The following is an 18,165-nucleotide window of genomic DNA, read 5'->3' as shown; positions in this document are numbered from 1 at the left end:
GCAACAGAGCGAGACTCCGTCTCAAAAAAAAAAAAAAATTTTAACAGAGATTGCTGTGTTGACTGTCTACATTATTTTACACTACACCAATAAGATACTAATTATAGAAAATCTCGGCCGGACGCGGTGGCTCACGCTTGTAATCCCAGCACTTTGGGAGGCCGAGGCGGGCGGATCACGAGGTCAGGAGATCGAGACCACGGTGAAACCCCGTCTCTACTAAAAATACAAAAAAAATTAGCCGGGCGTAGTGTAGTCCCAGCTACTCGGAGAGGCTGAGGCAGGAGAATGGCGTGAACCCGGGAGGTGGAGCTTGCAATGAGCCGAGATTGCACCACTGCACTCCAGCCTGGGCGACAGAGCGAGACTCTGCCTCAAACAAACAAAAAAAAAACCAAATTATAGAAAATCTCTAGAAAATCTATAAATGACCAAATCAGCACAATCATCCCCAAATCCTTACTTGATTTTAGATTTGAAGATTTCTGTCTTACTGATTCATCTTGGGAAACCCTGAGTCAGATCAGTCCCTGCGCTGCCCAGAACCCTCTGTGGCTCCCACTTCACTCAGAGCAAAAGCCCAAATCGTCCATGCAGCTCACAAGGCCCTGCACCACCTGCCCGTCACCTCCCTGCCCTCCCCTCCTCCAGCTCTCCCTGCCACTCACTCTACTCTGGCTACATGCAGGTCCTTGCCTTCCATAGAAAACACAGGCACATTCCAGACCCAGGGGCCTTGCACCTTCTCCTTTTCCCAGAAAGCTCTTTCCCACAGATCTGTGTGGCTCCCTCCCTTGGGGGTCTGCCCAGATGTCACCTCCAAAAGAAAGAACTCCCCCAACATCAGGTCTACAACAGCCCGTTCCTTCCTCTCTATCCCGGCTTGATTTTTCCTTGTGCCCTATCACCTTCCCGACGTGCTATGCATGGATTTGATCACTATCTTCTCCCTACCATTGGGTTTTTACACCAATATGCTCTCAGTGCCTAGAATACTGTTACGATGAGCAAAAGAGAGACACAAGCAGCATGTTTAGGAACAAAGCAAACACAGCCCTGTGGCAACCACTGGGACAAGCCAGGCAGCCAGGTGGGCGGGCTGCAGGGCCTCGGGGGCGCCGGGGCGTACCTGGTGCTTCTGCCGGCGCTTGCGCTCCTGCTCGATCTTCTGCTGCTTCTCCAGCTTCTCCGTGATGCGGGCCTCACGCAGGGACTGGCGCTTGCTGCGCTTGTAGGCCTTAGCATTGAGGGCTGTCTCCAGCGCTGTGTCCCTCCGCATGCACACCACCACCTCCTGGCGCAGCTGTAGGAGGGAAGACGACAAGCCCGCATGCTGCACGGCTCTGTGGCATCCACAGTGACGAACACACATGGTGACGTCACATGCTACACTGCTAAAGGAGCATTGTAAGTGCCTTCACACCCAGTCCATGTGTGCAGGGGACATCTAGTAGGTGACCCCAGGCAGGGCGAGCACAGGACAGAAGGTGATCACTTCTGGACACTTAGCCAGGGCGTCCTCTCGGGCCTCCAGCTTGCCTCCCCTCTACCACACACACATCTTCGTAGGAGTCATTCAGAAGTATAGCATCCTTGGCTGGGTGTGGTGGCTTAACACCAGTAATCCCAACACTTTGAGAGGCCAAGGTGGGAGGATTGCTCAAGCCCAGGAGTTTGAGACCAACCTGGGCAACATGGAGAGACCTCACTTCTACAAAAACTAAAAGAAAAATTAACTAGGTGGCCAGGAGCAGTGGCTCATGCCTGTAATCCCAGCACTTTGGGAGGCCGAGGCAGGAGGATCACCTGAGGTCAGGAGTTCGAGACCAGCCTGGCCAACATGGTGAAACACTGTCTCTACTAAAAATACAAAAATTAGCCAGCCGTGGTGGCACGTGCCTATTAATCCCAGCTACTCAGGAGGCTGAGGTGGGAGAATCACTTGAACCTGGAAGGCAGAGGTTGCAGTGAGCCAAGATCACGCCACTGCACTTCAGCCTGGGTGACAGAGTGACACTCTGTCTCAAAAAAAAAAAAGAAAGAAAGAAAAAATCAGCCTGGCATGGTGGTGCACACCTGTAATCCCAGCTACTCGGTGGCTGAGACAGGAAAATCACTTGAACCACAGAGGCAGAGGCTACGGTGGGGTGAGATAGCACCACTGCACTCCAGCCTGGGCGACAAAGTGAGACCCTGTTTCAAAAAAATATATATAGCCAGGTGTAATGGTGCATGCCTATAGTCTCAGCTACTCAGGAAGCTGAAGCGGGAGGATGACATGAGCCTGGGAGGTCAAGTTTGCAGTGAGCTGTGATCTCTCCACTGCACTCCGGGGTCTAAGTACAGCACCCTCAGAAACAGACCCATGCAGGACGGCACGTGGTGGCTCATGCCTGTAATCCCAGCACTTTGGGAGGCCAAGGCAGGCAGATCATTTGAGGTCAAGAGTTTGAGACCAGCCTGGCCAATATGGTGAAACCCTGTCTCTACTAAAAATATAAAAATTAGGCATGGTGGCACACGCTTGTAATCCCAGCTACTTGGGAGGCTGAGGCAGTAGAATTGCTTGATCCTGGGAGGCGGAGGTTGCAGTGAGCAGAGATTGTGCCACTGCACTCCAGCCTGGGTGATAGAGTAAAAACTGTTACCAAAAAAAAAAAAAAAAAGGAGAAAGAGAAAGGAAGAAAGAAGCCCATGCAAGTCTGCTTCAAGGAGGCAAGTGCTTTAGGGTAGTGAGGTCCACGTCCCCAGCACTGCGCAGGTCGCGAGAGGAAGGCTCTGCAGTGAGTGAGTGCCCATGGGTGGCCACGGCTGCTTTTCACAGCCCAGGCAGGTGTAATACTAGCCCGGCAAGCCGTACTTGGAGCCTTAGCAGCAGTGTTGGTGACAAAGGCCCTTTTCGGAAAGCTGCGGCCGTGCCAGCACCCACCTGCCTCTGGAAGTTCAGCAGCCTGAGGGCCTTGAGCTCAATAGTCGCTTTGGTTCGCAAATCCCCGGCCAGGGACCCGGGAAGGTTTTCAAGTTCCTGAATTCGGTGTGCGATGCGAGCCTGCAGCCTGGGGGCAGAGACGAGAAGGAGCAAAGGTGGTGAGAGGCTTGCCAGGGCACCCAGTGACAGCTGGAGCTGCAGGGGACCCATCCCTCGAGGGAGGCAGGCGCTGGTCATGAGGCAAGAGATGCCTCAGAAGAGGATGCTGGCCGCAAGGCAGGGCAGAGAGGGAGACAGCCCGGGGCACTCCTCAGGACCGGGCCTCAGGGGACAGCAAACAAGATTCCTGACAGGCACGCCCAGGTCATGCCTTTTCAGTGTTGTGAGCCAGGTTCTGGCATCAGGCGGGCCAGGATTTTCATGCAGCCCTGGCATGGATGAGGCGCAGGGCGGTGGGAATCTATTTCAACTGCGCACCTCAGCATTCTCATCTCAAAACTGAGGCGATCCCTCGGAGTGACCCTAGAGACTTGGTCTGAAGGTTACATGGGAAGGTTATGTGGGCTAATCCTCTTAATCAGTCTTTCTGCACATACTCATTGAGCACCAACTGTATGCCAGGGACCATTTTAAGTGCAGGGCCTTAGCACTAAACAAGACCAACAAGGCAAGGAACTCTCAGTCTCATTAGAAAAAACAGGCCATAAAGGAGATTTAAAAAAAATAAAATATCCGCTGTAATTCCAGAGTGGCTGCAAGTGACAGGAAGGGCCTCTATGAGGAGGGAACCCCAGCAATCAGGCCTGAATGAGTAGAAGGAGCCATGCACGGCCTGTGCAAAGGTCCTGGGGCAGAAACAAGCCTAACTTGTTACATAAATGAAAAGAGGAAGAGAGAGAGTGGGATGGATGAGAAAGGATGCTGGGCAGGAGTGGACATAAGGGAAAGCTTATTGGGCAGATAATTGAAGCTACAGGCAGGTTTTAATCCAGGGAGTAGATCTGATGTCAATCAATCATAAAAAGAGAATTCAGGCCGGATGTGGTGGCTCATGCCTGTAATCCCAGCACTTTGGAAGCACCTGAGGTCAGGAGCTCGAGACCAGCCTGACCAACATGGAGAAACCCTGTCTGGGCCGGGCGCGGTGGCTCACGCTTGTAATCCCAGCACTTTGAGAGGCCGAGGCGGGCGAATCATGAGGTCAGGAGATCGAGACCACGGTGAAACCCCGTCTCTACTAAAAATACAAAAAATTAGCCGGGCGTGGTGGCGGGCGCCTGTAGTCCCAGCTACTCGGAGAGGCTGAGGCAGGAGAATGGCGTGAATCTGGGAGGCGGAGCTTGCAGTGAGCCAAGATTGCGCCACTGCACTCCACTCCAGCCTGGGTGACAGAACGAGACTCCGTCTCAAAAAAAAAAAAAAAAAAAAACCCTGTCTGTACTAAAAAAAAAAATACAAAATTAGCCAGGCGTGGTGGCGCATGCCTGTAATCCCAGCTACTCAGGAGGCTGAGGCAGAAGAATCGCTTGAACCCAGGAGGTGGAGGTTGCAGTCAGCTGAGATTGCGCCACTGCACTCCAGCGTGGGCAACAAGAGTGAAACTGTGTCTCAAAAAAAAAAAAAAAAGAGAACTCAAGCTGCTAGGTGAGAAATAGACTGCAGCCAGGGTGGGAGCAGGGAGGTGAGGAAGGAGGTGTAGGCCAAATGGCAGTGGTGGGCACAGGGCACTGTTTCTTAGAGTGGGGGAGAAAGTTGAGTGGCTTCCCCAGGGGGACATGGGGGGCACAAGGTAGTGACCTTGGCAACTGGGCCATGCCCTCACCTGTACTCACGCTCCTGCAGGATCTCTACAGGGTCGAGGCCCCGCGGCTTCTGGATGGGGGTGATGCGGCTCTGCTTCTGGTGCAGTGGCACCATGGGCGCGGGCTGGGCCGGCTGCCCGGGGGACTGGGTCTGCGGTGGCATCACGGGCGAGGCAGCGGGTGGGACGGCAGGGGGTGCAGGGGAAGGGCGGCCCGTTGGCTGCGGGGGAATCAGCTTCTGAGGGGTGCTTGTGGGGGCAGCAGCATTCGCCATGGGTCCTGGGAGGAGGCAAGGGGCCAGGGCGTCATGTTGAGCTCTGGGGCCCGTCCTGGGCTGGAAATGGAAAGCTGCTGAGCTGCTTGAGGCACTGGGGACAGGCAGACCCCGCCCATCTCCCAACTTTCACCCAGGGGTGTCCCTCACACCTGCCTTGGGCTCCAACCTCCTCCAGATCTCAGCCTCACCCTCGTCCTTCACACCCTCCACTGGGGCCAGCCCCAGGCCCCCAAGGCTTTTTTGTTCTGTCTGTGGCTCTACGGCAGCATTTCCTGTCATCTCCTCCTAGTGCCAACTAAATCCAATGGGAGCAATTTGCCCCTCAATGCCCATCGCTCAACCTCAGGCTCCAAGAGGACGGGTAATGAGTCCCACTGCCTCTTTGAGCCCAACAGATGGGAGCCTGCAGCACTTACTGAGCAACTACATATACAGGGCTCACGGACTGGGTGAAGGCCACGAACTGTCAGAGGAGGGATGAAACGACAGCCTTTGGGAACTGACTGGCTACAGGGGAGACCCAGGGCCCACCACAAGGAAAGTGCAGGCTGCAGTTCATTCTGACCACCCTCGGCCCTTTCTCCCTGCCGAGGCTCATCTCAAGGACCCAAGCTTGTGACGGGGAGTCAGGACACGGGTGCACCACCATGGAAGAGGGAGCTCACCTTCAGGCCAGGGCTTGGGAGGCCCTCCAGGAGGCTGGCCTGGCATCCCAGGGGGCACGCCTGAGGGTCCTGGGGGAGGCATGTTGGGCCCTCCCATACCTACATGTAGGGAGAAACAAGAGAGAAAACAGTGCGTCCCAGGTTTATGCTTGCGCCCAGCCCCGTGGGCAGCCCTGGCTCCAGGGGACACAGCAAATACACCTATTAACCAGTGGCCCCAGGGGAAGCGGGGAGCTGGGGAAGCAGCATTTAGCTGCCCCCACCACCCGAGCACCCAGAAGTGCAGTATGGGCCCGTGCAATCCCAAACACCCCAGTCGGCAGCAGAGCCCAGTCTGTCCACCCTGCCACCCACACCCCAGCCATTCGCTCTGAGACACCTGAGGGCCAGGGCAGCCAGCCTTACCATGAGGCCTGCTATAATTTGGAGTTGCCGGGCCGGGACCCGGGCCGGGGCCAGGGCCAGGGCCAGGGCCGGGTCCTGTTGCGGACACCGAGGGTGGAGGTAGCGTTGGCATCTGCTGCTGCATCCCGGGCATTGGCCGCTTGCCCTGCACCGCCATCTGCAGGTGGTCGGGGAGGGGCTGCCCCCTGGCCAGCATCTTGTAGGCCATGATCTGAGCTCTGAGCTGGTGCAGCTGGTTCTGGTTAAATGGGGTTGGGCCCCGGTTCTGCTGCCCCAAGGCCTGGGGGTCAGCACCATCCAGCGGGCCACCTCCTGGCCCGGAAGACATCTGGGGGCCCGAAGACGGGCCACTGGCTGGAACTGGACTAGAGGCATGCTCAGAGCCACCCAGGGGCGAGGGGTAACCTGCAGAGAAAGGCCAGCCCACTGGTCACTCGGCAGCATATGTCTGTGATTTTTACAACCTCTTCCCCCTACACCAGCTCCTACTCTGAGACAGGGCACGGCCAAATGGCATCCTTGAGTCAACCAGGGGCACCTGGAGGGCACACGCCAGAGGCACCTCAGCCCAGCAGCCAGTATGGTGGATTTGGTTTGGCCCACGTCACAGTAAGGTGCTTCTGGTTAATGCTGAGAACCGGTGCATGAAATCACGGCTCTCTCCCGGCCTCCGCCTGCCTGTCCACAGGCAGAGTCCACATCCTCGGGCTGGCCAGGCCCACCCCCAACATTTCCATTCCCAGTGGAGCCCCTGAGTTTCCCACCCCTGATGACAGCAAGGCCTTGGCAAGCCACCCACCATATCACTTCTCAATTGTCCTCGTACAGAAAAGGTACCTGCTAGGCTCATTAAAGCAGAGTCCCAGGCCCCAGGAATCTGTATTTCCAGTAAGTTCCTGGGTGGCACGGGGCTGCTGCCCTCCTCTATCACCCATGCTGAACATGGTCTGCCCCCCAACCAGCGTTTCCCCTTCCGGGGCTGCTCCGAGATGAGGTGGCCAGAACAGAGCACCAGCCACGCCATGCCAGACAGCTCTCTGTGGCAGGCCACCCACCCAGCTAAATCATCCTAGGTACTCCCTGAATGCATCCTGTGGGAACCCAGGGGAGGAAAATGATCTGAGGACTCTGGAGTATGACAAACACAAGACAGGAAGGAACGCAGTTCGGTACCTTGGGAGTGCTGGTCCATGGGGCTGGGTGGGGGCCCCATCCCAGCATGGCCCCCAGACCGCATCCCCATTCCTTTCATCTGGTTGTAGCGCGGGTCGTCTGACATACCCTTCTCGTGTATGGACTCCATGGGCTGCGAGAGGGACCATGGCAAGGCAGGGTCAGGATGTGGAACAGGAGGTGGCGGCGCGGCTATGCGCTGCCCAAGAGAAGCTCGAAGGCACCGAGAACAGCCACCCGACGACGACGCGCATCTCCCCAGTCCCCAGCATGACTACATGGCTCGGCTCCAAGGCAAGGTTCTGATACCTACTTAGGCCTCAAGACAGGTACACAAAATAAATGTCGCCCAGTGGAGCGCAAGCACCTGGGAGACTATGGTCGGGCAATCCTCATCTTCTACCATCCGGGACCTCCCGTGGCCACTGACACTTAGAAATGTCACCTTTTCTCATGGATGCTAATATGACCTTTTCTTTCAGATGTTGTATATATAAGGGAAGATGTCCTCTAACCACGTCCAGGGACACGCGAAAGAGACTTGTGACCTAAAGAGCCTTCTCCACCTGGCTGACTGAAGGCCCTGCTCAGCGCAGGTGAGTGGTAAAGAGAGTGGCTGAGGGGCATGCCTTGGAGAAAAGGGAACCTGCTGCTCGGCTCTGCGAGCTGCACAGGTGAGCCTGACAGCCAGAACGGGGGAAACCACGTGGCTAAAAGCCTTTTTAGGAATTTGGATGTTTTTCTTCATTACCGAAAGAAAACTTTGGAGTGATATTCCCAAATTTCGCATGCAGAAAGCAAAGAGCAGGAAACGGTGGGGCAGGTGCCCGCAGGGACCAAGACGTGCTGCTCAGGCCCAGGTCATGCGCCAGCACAGGCTGGGGTCCGACAAGCTGACCCCCCTGTTCACGGCCGTGGGCCCTGGGGTCGGGGGCTGAGCCAAGGCAGGCCACCTCCAACCAGAAGGCTTCCCCCATCCTCCAAGTAAGGCCCTCGGTCCAGAGGCTGCCTGCAGCCCTGGGGAGCAGGGGCCGCAGGCGCGAGGCGGACGCAGGGCTCCCTACCTTGTGCATCTGGTGCATGTTGTCCTGAGGGTATCCTCCAGGCCCCTGAGTGGGGATGGGGTGTCCTGCTGAGGGTGGCCCCGGGCTGGGCCCCATCATGCTGTGGGCAGAGCCTGGCGAGGGACCCGGGCTAGGGCCCAGCATGGCTCCAGGGGAAGGGCCAGGGCCCGGGGAAGGACCCGGCCGAGGAGTTCCGCCCAGGGGTGGGTCTGGAGTGGACATCTTCACGGGAGCTGCAGACAGTGGCCTCCTGCTGGAAGAAAGTCCTGGTCAGTCTGGGGTTCACGACCAAGGGCGAGGCAGGACAGGGATAGCAAGGGACAATCACACAGTCACATCAGAATCTACATCCGACAGGAAGCCGGCACCTTTCCCACCGGCCACCTGAACCTTTTCTCCATGATCGCTCTCAGAGGAAGTCCTACATCTCAGGCACACAAGATCAGTCAGTCTACCCAGGAAGGGGTGGACCACGCTCACAGACAAGCACTGCCCCACAGGGGCCTTCAGGGGCTCCTGCCATATTCCTGATCACGGCAGAGAGTGTCTCACGGAGGTGCTGGTCTCCCCTTCACACTGCTCTCCACTTGCTTATCTTCCTAACAGAAAGAACAGGACTATGGCTCAAATAGCCTCTGACTGGCCGGGCGCAGTGGCTCACACCTGTAATCCCAGCATTTTGAGAGGCCAACGCGGGCGCATCATTTGAGGTCAGGAGTTCGAGACCAGTCTGGCCAAGAAGGCGAACCCCGTCTCTACTAAAAATACGAAAATCAGCTGGACGTGCTGGCACACGCCTGTGGTCCCAGCTACTGAGGAGGCTGAGGCAGGAGAATTGCTTGAACTTGGGAGGCGGAGGTTGCGGTGAGCCCGGATCGGACCACGGCACTCCTGCCTGGGCAACAGAGTGACGCTCCATCTCAAAAAAAAAAAACACAAAAAAAAACAAGCCTCTAACTGAAATTCCATCAATTCAGCCAAAACAAATATTTATGGCAAATACTGCTGGTTTTCCACTGAAAGTAGTAAGACCAAGTTTCCCTTAAAATAAATGAACTCAAGTTTAAAAAGGATAAAGTATTAGACAAATAATGGCACTTTTTGGTCCCTGACACTTAGAAACGTCACCTTTTCCTTTAGATGCTAATATGCATAAGGGGATGTCCTCCAACCACCCAGGGACACATGGGAAGGGAAAGATACTTGTGTCTGTAAAGAGGCTTCTCCGCCTCGCTGGCTGAAGGCCCTTGCTGGCTGAAGACGCACACACACTCAGTAAAATTTCTCAATACATTCTAGGCTTTCATATAATCTTAACCATGGCAATTATTATCATTTAATAGTCTTTAAAACACAAATTCTAACAGCTACACTGCATTTCCTGGCTCTGACATCCTGGGTTTTTTGATAGCCCCTCTCTGGTTAAGCATGTCGCAAATCTCTCTTTTGTTTCTGCTGCCTTTTGGAATGAATCTCTTTGCCCCTGAACTCTCCGGCATACTTCTGGTTCTAAGGATAAATTCTGTAAGAAGTGTAGGAACATTTTTAATTCTCTTGATTTAAAAAGTTCTATTTTTTGGCCAGGCGCGGTGGCTTACGCCTGTAATCCCAGCACTTTGGGAGGCCGAGGCGGGCAGATCACGAGGTCAGGAGATCAAGACCATCCTGGGCTAACACAGTGAAACCCTGTCTCTACTAAAAATACAAAAAAAGCTTAGCCGGGCATGGTGGCAGGCACCTGTAGTCCCAGCTACTGGGGAGGCTGGGCCAGGAGAATGGCGTGAACCCAGGAGGCGGAGCTTGCAGTGAGCCGAGATCATGCCACTGCACTCCAGCCTGGGCGACAGAGCGAGACTCCATCTCAAAAAAAAAAAAAAAAAAAAAAAAAGTTCTATTTTTTGTTTTATTTATGTTTTTGAGATGAAGTTTCACTCTTGTTGCCCAGGCTGGAGTGCAATGGCGTGATCTTGGCTCACTGCAACCTCCGCCTCCCAGGTTCAAGCAATTCTCCTGCCTCAGCCTCCTGAGTAGTTGGGATTACAGGCACGCACTACCATGCCCGGCTAATTTTTGTATTTTTAATAGAGACGGGCTTTCACCACGTTATTCAGGCTGGTCTTGAACTCCTGACCTCGTGATCCTAACCGCCTCGACCTCCCAAAGTGCTGGGATTATAGGCGTGAGCCACTGTGCCTGGCCAATTTTTTTATTTCTAGTAGAGACAGGGTTTCACCACATTGGCCAGGCTGGTCTCAAACGTCTGACCTTCAAGTGATCCACCCGCCTTGGCCTCCTGAAGTGCTGGGATTACAGGTGTTAGCCACCGTTCCTGGCCAAAAATTACATTGTATTAGGTAATTTAGCAGAAAAAGTTTTAATTTGAAAGGTAGGGGTTTTTGTTTTGTTTTGTATATGCAGTCTTAATCTATCACCCAAGCTGGAGTGCAGTAGAGCCATCACAGCCCACTGCAGCCTTGACCTCGGGGGCTCAAGCCATCCTCCTACCTCAACCTCCCGAGTAGCTGGGACCATAGGAGTGCATCACCACGTCTGGCTAATTTTTCTTAATTTTTTTGTAGAGACTTTTTTTGTAGAGAATTTTTTTGTAGGGGTCTCTCTACATTGCCCAGGCTGGTCTCAAACTCTTGTTGATCCTGGCTCAAGGGATCCTCCAGCCTGGACTTCCCAAAGTGCTGGAATTACAGGTGTGAGACACTGCACCCAGCCATAGGGATATATTCTTAGACAAGAGATAAAAGGCTCAAAATGACCTCATTCCACTTTCATGGCTAACAGCAGGAGAGAGGACCAGGAAACTCAGCAGGGGAGGAACCAGTGACTGGCACTCCAGCCACTCCTGAAAAGATGGACCCTGACATGAACAAACCTAAACGTGTTACTGCGAGGAAATTCATCTGGAGGCAAAATCCGACCTGATTCTGCTCCATGTGGATATTCACACATTCTGCTACAGAAACAGGACCTGTCTGATTATGAGATGCCGCCCTCGCCTCTGCCATGTGACAACAGTCTGAACCTTGTGTTTACGTTACTAAGATGCTGATTTTAGAGCCTGAAGCCTCTGGCCCACGGGTATGTCTGCAGGGAGGATGCACTTGCAGCTACCTCTATAGGTGGGAAGCCTAGCAACGTAGGCACGGCCAGGACAGGGTGGAGGCACTGGCTCCTTGGTGCTCCCCTCTGGGCCTTCTGTCCCCACAGTCTTCTCAGGCCCACGGAGTGTTGCAATGAGGTAGGAAAAGGGACAACAGGACTGCCACATACTTCACAGATCCTGTGATATTCAGGGACCTATAGCTTCTTGCTCACTTGAAGGTCTTTATTCTAAGTTAAATAAACTGAAACTGACAGCAAAATGCAATCCAGCACGTCTGTAATCCCAGCACTTTGGGAGGCCAAGGCAGGGGGATGGCCTGAACCCAGAAATTCGACATCAGCCTGAGCAACATGGCAAAACCTCATCTCTACAAAAAACACAAAAATTAGCCGCGCTTGGTGACACATGCCTGTAGCCCCAGCTACTCGGGAGGCTGAGGTGGGAGGGTTATCCGAGTCCGGGAGGTTGAGGCTGCAGTGAACTGTGACTGCACCACTGCACTCTAGCCTGGGCAAAAGGGCAAGACGCTGTCTCAGAGGAAAAAGAAAAAAAGATCCAGGTCATTGAGGGCAAACCATCTTTTCCCTCTCTAAAGGTGGACAAACCAACGAGCGTACACTGGGAAGTGACTGAAATTATAGCTCTCCTCATTGTACATTTTTTTTTTGAGACAGAGTCTCATTCTGTCGCCCAGGCTGGAGTGCAGTGACGTGATCTCTGCTCACTGCAACCTCCGTCCCCGGGGTTCAAGCGATTCTCGTGCCTCAGCCTCCCGAGTAGCTGGGACTACAGACATATGCCACAACAACCAGATCTCCTAATCGTACTTTACACTCAGCATTAGAACTTCTTCCCTCTCCCTTCCATCAAATCATGCAGTGCCATCAATGCATCCGGGAACGGCTCCAACTCACAGCAGCGATAACTTCGTCAATGGACACAGAGTACACTGAAGATGTTGCCTCAAAAAACCATTTTGTGCCCGAATATGACAAGTCTGCTTTTTAGAAGCACGGGGTTTCACAGAGGCTTGTTAGAATGGCCTCTGCTCCTGAAAATGCTGCCTCTAGAGTCAGGCTGCAGTGAAACAGGAATGCGGGTGCCCCCAGCATCCACAAATTCATTTCCACATTGAAAGCTCAGACACGTGCAGAGTGACAGTAAAGGAGATCCAAACAGCCCGGGCGTGATGCAAAGCCATCCCCAGCAGTACCGCCCAATGCCAAAGCATGCGATGAAGTTGCTGGTGCCTGCACTTGAACAAGCACTGGCCGATCTGCAGCACAAAGTGGAGAGTCGTGGAGCGACTCCATGTCCTCAGCTCAGTACTGAGGGGAGCAGCGTATGATTCTGCTTACTCTCACTGACTTGTACACACCCTGATTGCAGGATCATAGGTGAACAGCTTGAAGAACACTGCATCAGACATCCCTCCTGACGTTCCAGAAGGCATTCTTGGGCCCCTCCTAGTCAATACCACTCTCCCAGGGAAACCACTATTTTGACTATCACTGTAGCTTCCTTTCACCTGTTATTGAACTTCCAATAAAATTACGGGTGTGGTGGGTCACATCTATAATACATATATAATATATACTTATAATATATAATCTATATAACATATAAATAATATAATGTTGGGGGCAGTGGGTCATACCTATAATCCCAGCACTTTGGGAGGCCAAGGCAGAAGGATCGCTTGAGTCCAGGAATTCAAGACCAGCCTAGGCAACATAGCAAGACCCCATCTCTACAAGTTTTTTTTTTTTTTTTTAAATTAGCTGGTACTCAGGAGGCTGAGTAGGGAGAACTGCCTGAGCCCAGGAGGTCAAGGCTGCAGTGAGCCATGATCGTGGGCAACAGAGAAAGACCCTGTCTCAAAAAAAAAAAAAAAAAAAAGACAATCACACAGGGTCACCATGTCTGGGAGAGTCATCCGTTCTTTTTATCTGAGCATTCTCATTTTCATAGACACTGTACTCTACCAGGTTCTGGACAGCACAAATCAAGCTGCTATGAGAGTCATTTGGTGAACACAGGCATTGGTTCTTCTTGGGTGTCCAAGAATGAAACTGGTGGTTATAAAGGGAGGCATAAACTTAGCTTTGCTAGTTTTCCAAAATAGTTGTATCATCTACACACACGGTCCCACCTCCCAAACAGGGACAGCATTCCAGTTGCTCTTCATCAACCCCAACACTTGCTGCTGTCAGTCCTTACAACTTTTAACGTTCTCATCAATGTCCGATCGCATCTTCTTATGGTCTTCATTTGCATGTCCCTCACAACTAATGGCACTGAGCACCTTTCCGTATGCTTACTGGCTATTGAGATATCTATCTATCTATCTATTTATTTAGAGACAGAGTCTTGCTCCATCACCCAAGCTGGAGTGCAGTGGTGTGATCTCAGCTCATTGCAACCTCCGCCTCCTAGGTTGAAGCGATTATCGTGCCTCAGCTTCCCAAGTAGCTGGGATTACAGGCACACACCACCATACCTGGCTAAAATATATATATATATATATATTTTTTTTTTTTGTATTTTTAGTAGAGACCGGGTTTCGCCATGTTGGCCAGGCTGGTCTTGAACTGATCCGCCTGCCTCAGCCTCCAGAAGTGCTGGGATTACAGGCGTGAGCCACCACATATGTGGCCAGTATCCACTTTTTTTTTTTTTTTTTTTGAGACAGAGTCTCGCTCTGTCACCCAGGCTGGAGTGCAGTGGCGCGATCTCGGCTCACTGCAAGCTCCGCCTCCCGGGTTCACGCCATTCTCCTGCCTCAGCCTCTCCGAGTAGCTGGGACTACAGGTGCCCGCCACCACGCCCGGCTAATTTTTTGTATTTTTAGTAGAGATGGGGTTTCACCATGGTCTCGATCTCCTGACCTCGTGATCCGCCCGCCTTGGCCTCCAAAGTGCTGGGATTACAAGCGTGAGCCAACGCGCCCGGCCGTATCCACTTTTAAAAAGTAAAAACTATCAGCCAGGTGTGATGGCTCATACCTGTAACCCCAGCACTGTGGGAGCCGAGGCAGGCAGATCATGAGGTCAGGAGTTCGAGACCAGCCTGACCAAAATGGTGAAACCCATCTCTACTAAAAATACAAAAATTAGCCAGGCGTGGTGGGGGCATGCCTGTAATCCCAGCTACTTAGGAGGCTGAGGCAAGAGAATTGCTTGAACCCGGTAGGTGGAAGTTGCAGTGAGCTGAGATTTCATCATTGCACTCCAGCCTGGGCAACAAGAGTAAACCTCCATCTCAACAAACAAAAAGAAAAAAAGAGAGAGAAGCTCTTAATTTTAACGAAGGCCAGTTCATCAAGTTTGGTCTTTGAGGTTTAACATTTCTGGGGTCCTATTTAAGAAATCCTCGTCTACTTTAAGGTCATGCTGACAGAGGAAGGGAAGGGATATTTGCAAATCCAGGGGGGACTGTGGCTTGCCTTCACCTCCCAGTGATTTACAACTGCTGATGGTGTCTCAATTACAAAGAAATGGCAAGGAAGGAAGATCAGCCAGGAGGTAGGGGCCTCAGCCTACTTGACGGTAACAACTGACTCGCCTCACTGGGCCCTCACCACCACACAGGGATTACAGTGGTCCTGCTGACAGATGACTCCCTGAGGCTCAGACAGGGAAGTGGAAGAGTTCAGGTCACAAGGCCAAGGACACAGTGGAACTCACTGCCATGCATCCCACACTCTGAACATGGACTGTGAAGCCACGGTGCCACCTGCCTCACGGGTAACCTCCCTGTGGCTCCACCTCCTCCTCCACAGGCTGGAACATCAAACAATCACTCACAGGCAGGAAGTGCCGGCTACTCAGCTGGTGAAATCAAGGTGCTCCATCTCTCGCCAGGTTTACTGAGCAGCTGCTTAGCACAGGAAAGGTATCGCACTAGGAGCATCACACAGATGAGGTCCTCGGATGCTCCCATCAAAATGTGAAGCAGAGGCTCCTTTCCCTGAACAGAAATGAGAAAACTGAGTCATGGGCTGGGCACGGTGGCCCATGCCTGTAATCCCAGCACTTTGGGAGGCCGAGGCAGGCGGGTCACTTGAGGTGAGAAGTTCGACACCAGCCTGGCCAACATGGTGAAACCCCGTATCTTCTTAAAAAACAAAAAGTAGCTGGGTATGGTGGTGCATGCCTGTAATGCCAGCTACTCGGGAGGCTGGGGCAGGAGAACTGATTGAACCCGAGAGGCAGAGGCTGCAGTGAGCCGAGATCACACCACTGCACTCCAGCCTGGGCGACAGAGCGAGAGTTCGTCTCAAAAAAAAAACAAAACAAAAACAAAAAAAAACTCGAGTCTGTAACTCAGCCTCCCCCCAGCACAAACCGCGAGTAACACTCCTGCCCCACAATGCTCAGGAACAACAGACCGGCTTCCCCTCTTGGGCATGAATCAGGTAGAAGCAGCTGGCTGGAGAGCAGCAAACCCCTAGGTGCAATCCAGGACCTGCTGTCAGCCATGACACGCCCACCCTGGCAATCAGTGCACACAGATTTGGGCGGCTGCCAACAATTTTGTTGTTGCTGTTGTTTGTTTGTTTGTTTGTTTCGGAGACAGAGTCTCGCTCTGTCACCCAGGCTTAGCGCAGTGGTGCGATCTCGGCTCACTGCAACCTCCACCTCCCCAGTTCAAGTGATTCTCCTGCCTCAGCCTCCCAAGTAGCTGGGACTACAGGCACACACTGCCAAACCCGGCTAATTTTTTTGTATTTTAGTAGAGATGGGGTTTTGCTGCATTGCCCAGGCTGGTCTCGAACTCCTGAGCTCAGGCAATCCGCCTGCCTCGGCCTCCCAAAGTGCTAGGATTACAGATGTGAGCCACCACACCCAGCCCACTTTTTTTTTTTTTTTTTTTTTTTTTGTTTTTTTTTTTTTTTTTTTTTTTTTTGAGACAGGGTCTTGCTCTGTCTCCCAGGCCGGAGGGCAGTGGCGCCATCACAGCTCACAGCCTTGAACTCCTGGGCTCAAGTGATCCTCCCATCTCAACCTCCCAAGTAGCTGGGACTACAGGCTCGTGCCACTATGCCCAGCTAAGTTTTGTATTTCTTTATAGAAATGAGGTCTCGCCGTGTTGCCCAGGCTGGTCGCAAACACCTGGGCTGAAGTGATCCACCCACCTCAACCTCCCAAAGTGCTGGGATCACAGGCATGAGCCACCGCACCTAGCCCAAGCCACAGTGCCTGACCCACAAACATCTCTTATCCCTCCTTGCTCCCACAGCCATAAGCATGATGTTGTTCTCAGCCCTCAAACTCCTCCTGGCCAGCTCACCCTCCCTGAAGGGCTGGGGTGAGCCCAGCCCTGTAGAAGCTGGATAGGGTGTGGGGCTGGGTGCACCTTGCTCCGGCGAGATGTCTACATGGGAAGGCCAAACGAGCATGGCCAGGAAAGGTGTCTAAGGACAAGGAACACCTCTCTCTCTACCCCTTCTTACCCCATCACCAATCATCCCTGCCCTTCTATACAGGAAACTAAGGATTTGACATTTTCAGCAAAGTCCTGGGGTGGCCAAAGGTCGTCCCTAAGGTGTCTTACACGGTGCCGCTTAGAGTCCTGCAATGGAGCCCTGAATGAGATAAGTCACTAGCAGGGGAAATTCACGCAGCAATGAAATCCATCGCAGACCAGGAGGCCACACCTACTCAGGTGGAAAAAGCAAAGGATAAGGGGATTCAGGGGCCAAAAGGGCGAGAATAGTTAGTACATGTGTGTGGAAGCCAAATCCAGATGTGTGCAGCCCTTGGATTGGGTGCTGCCAGGGCCTCCACAAGGAGAAAACAGAGCCTGGGAATCCAGGCCAGTGGCCAGAAGGAATGACCGGAAGTGAAACTACTCTGGCACAAGACTAAAAGCTAAAATCTAAAACACTCAGTTAAATGTCCAGGAGGACAGGAGATGAAAATAAGCTCTCAGGTTCCCTGGGCCAAAAGGTCTGGAAGTGGTGTGGCCATATTGCCTCAATTTCTTGAGAAGCTCCTCAATTGCCCAGCAATCAGAACCCCCACACAACCCATGCTGCAGAAGTCTTGGCACCATCAAAAAAGAATTGAGAGGCCAGGTGTGATGGCTCACACCTATAATCCCAGCACTTTGGGAGGCCAAGGTGGGTGGATCACAAGGTCAGGAGTTTGAGACCATCCTGGCCAACATGGTGAAACCCTATCTCTACCAAAATACAAAAATTAGCTGGGCGTAGTGGAGCTGGCCTGTAGTCCCAGCTATTTGGGAGGCTGAGGCAAGAGAATCGCTTGAACCCAGGAGGTGGAGGTTGCAGTGAGCCGAGATCGTGCCACTGCACCCCAGCCTGGCTGGGTGTGGTGGTTAATGCCTATAATCCCAGCACTTTGGAGGCCAAGGAAGGCAGATCACCTGAGGCCAAGAGTGCAGGAACAGCCTGGCCAACATAGCAGAATCCCATCTCTAGTAAAAATACAAAAGTTAGCCAGGCGTAATGGTGCCCGCCTGTAGTCCCAGCTACTTGAGAGGCTAAGGCACAATAATCACTTGAACCAGGAAACGGAGGTTGCAGTGAGCCAAGATCATGCCACTGCACTCCATCCTGAGTGACAGAGACCCTGTCTCAAAAAAAAAAAAAAAAAAAAGAAAGAATAACTATATATGCATATGGCCAGGTGTGGTGTCTCACAGCTGTAATTCCAGCACTGTCGGAAGCTGAGGCAAGCGGATCACCTGAGATCGAGACCAGCCTGG

The 18,165-nt window shown here is 52.9% G+C and overlaps 1 protein-coding gene across 18 annotated transcripts in view; it reads right to left on the bottom strand.

Moving 5' to 3' along the window:
- SMARCA4 (SWI/SNF related, matrix associated, actin dependent regulator of chromatin, subfamily a, member 4) overlaps positions 1-18,165 on the bottom strand; it is a 102,705-nt gene that overhangs the window by 69,516 nt on the left and 15,024 nt on the right. For 8 of the 18 annotated variants that reach the window (XM_058424824.1, XM_032169698.2, XM_058424826.1 and 5 more), the window contains exons 2-9: positions 15,240-15,402; positions 8,316-8,565; positions 7,252-7,384; positions 6,079-6,483; positions 5,674-5,772; positions 4,752-5,010; positions 2,930-3,056; positions 1,130-1,303 (exon numbers count right to left, since the gene is read on the bottom strand). In XM_058424824.1, coding sequence (XP_058280807.1) covers positions 1,130-1,303; positions 2,930-3,056; positions 4,752-5,010; positions 5,674-5,772; positions 6,079-6,483; positions 7,252-7,384; positions 8,316-8,537 — 1,419 coding nt within the window. In that variant the 5' untranslated portion in view covers positions 8,538-8,565; positions 15,240-15,402. Of the gene's footprint in view, positions 1-1,129; positions 1,304-2,929; positions 3,057-4,751; positions 5,011-5,673; positions 5,773-6,078; positions 6,484-7,251; positions 7,385-8,315; positions 8,569-15,239; positions 15,403-18,165 lie in introns of all 18 variants that reach the window. The other 10 variants (XM_032169696.2, XM_032169704.2, XM_032169708.2 and 7 more) reach the window with 2 other exon arrangements.

The sequence above is a fragment of the Hylobates moloch genome, unplaced genomic scaffold (assembly GCF_009828535.3).
Source record: "Hylobates moloch isolate HMO894 unplaced genomic scaffold, HMol_V3 SCAFFOLD_12, whole genome shotgun sequence".
Lineage (NCBI taxonomy): Eukaryota > Metazoa > Chordata > Mammalia > Primates > Hylobatidae > Hylobates > Hylobates moloch.
This window is presented reverse-complemented; position numbering and strand designations above follow the sequence as displayed.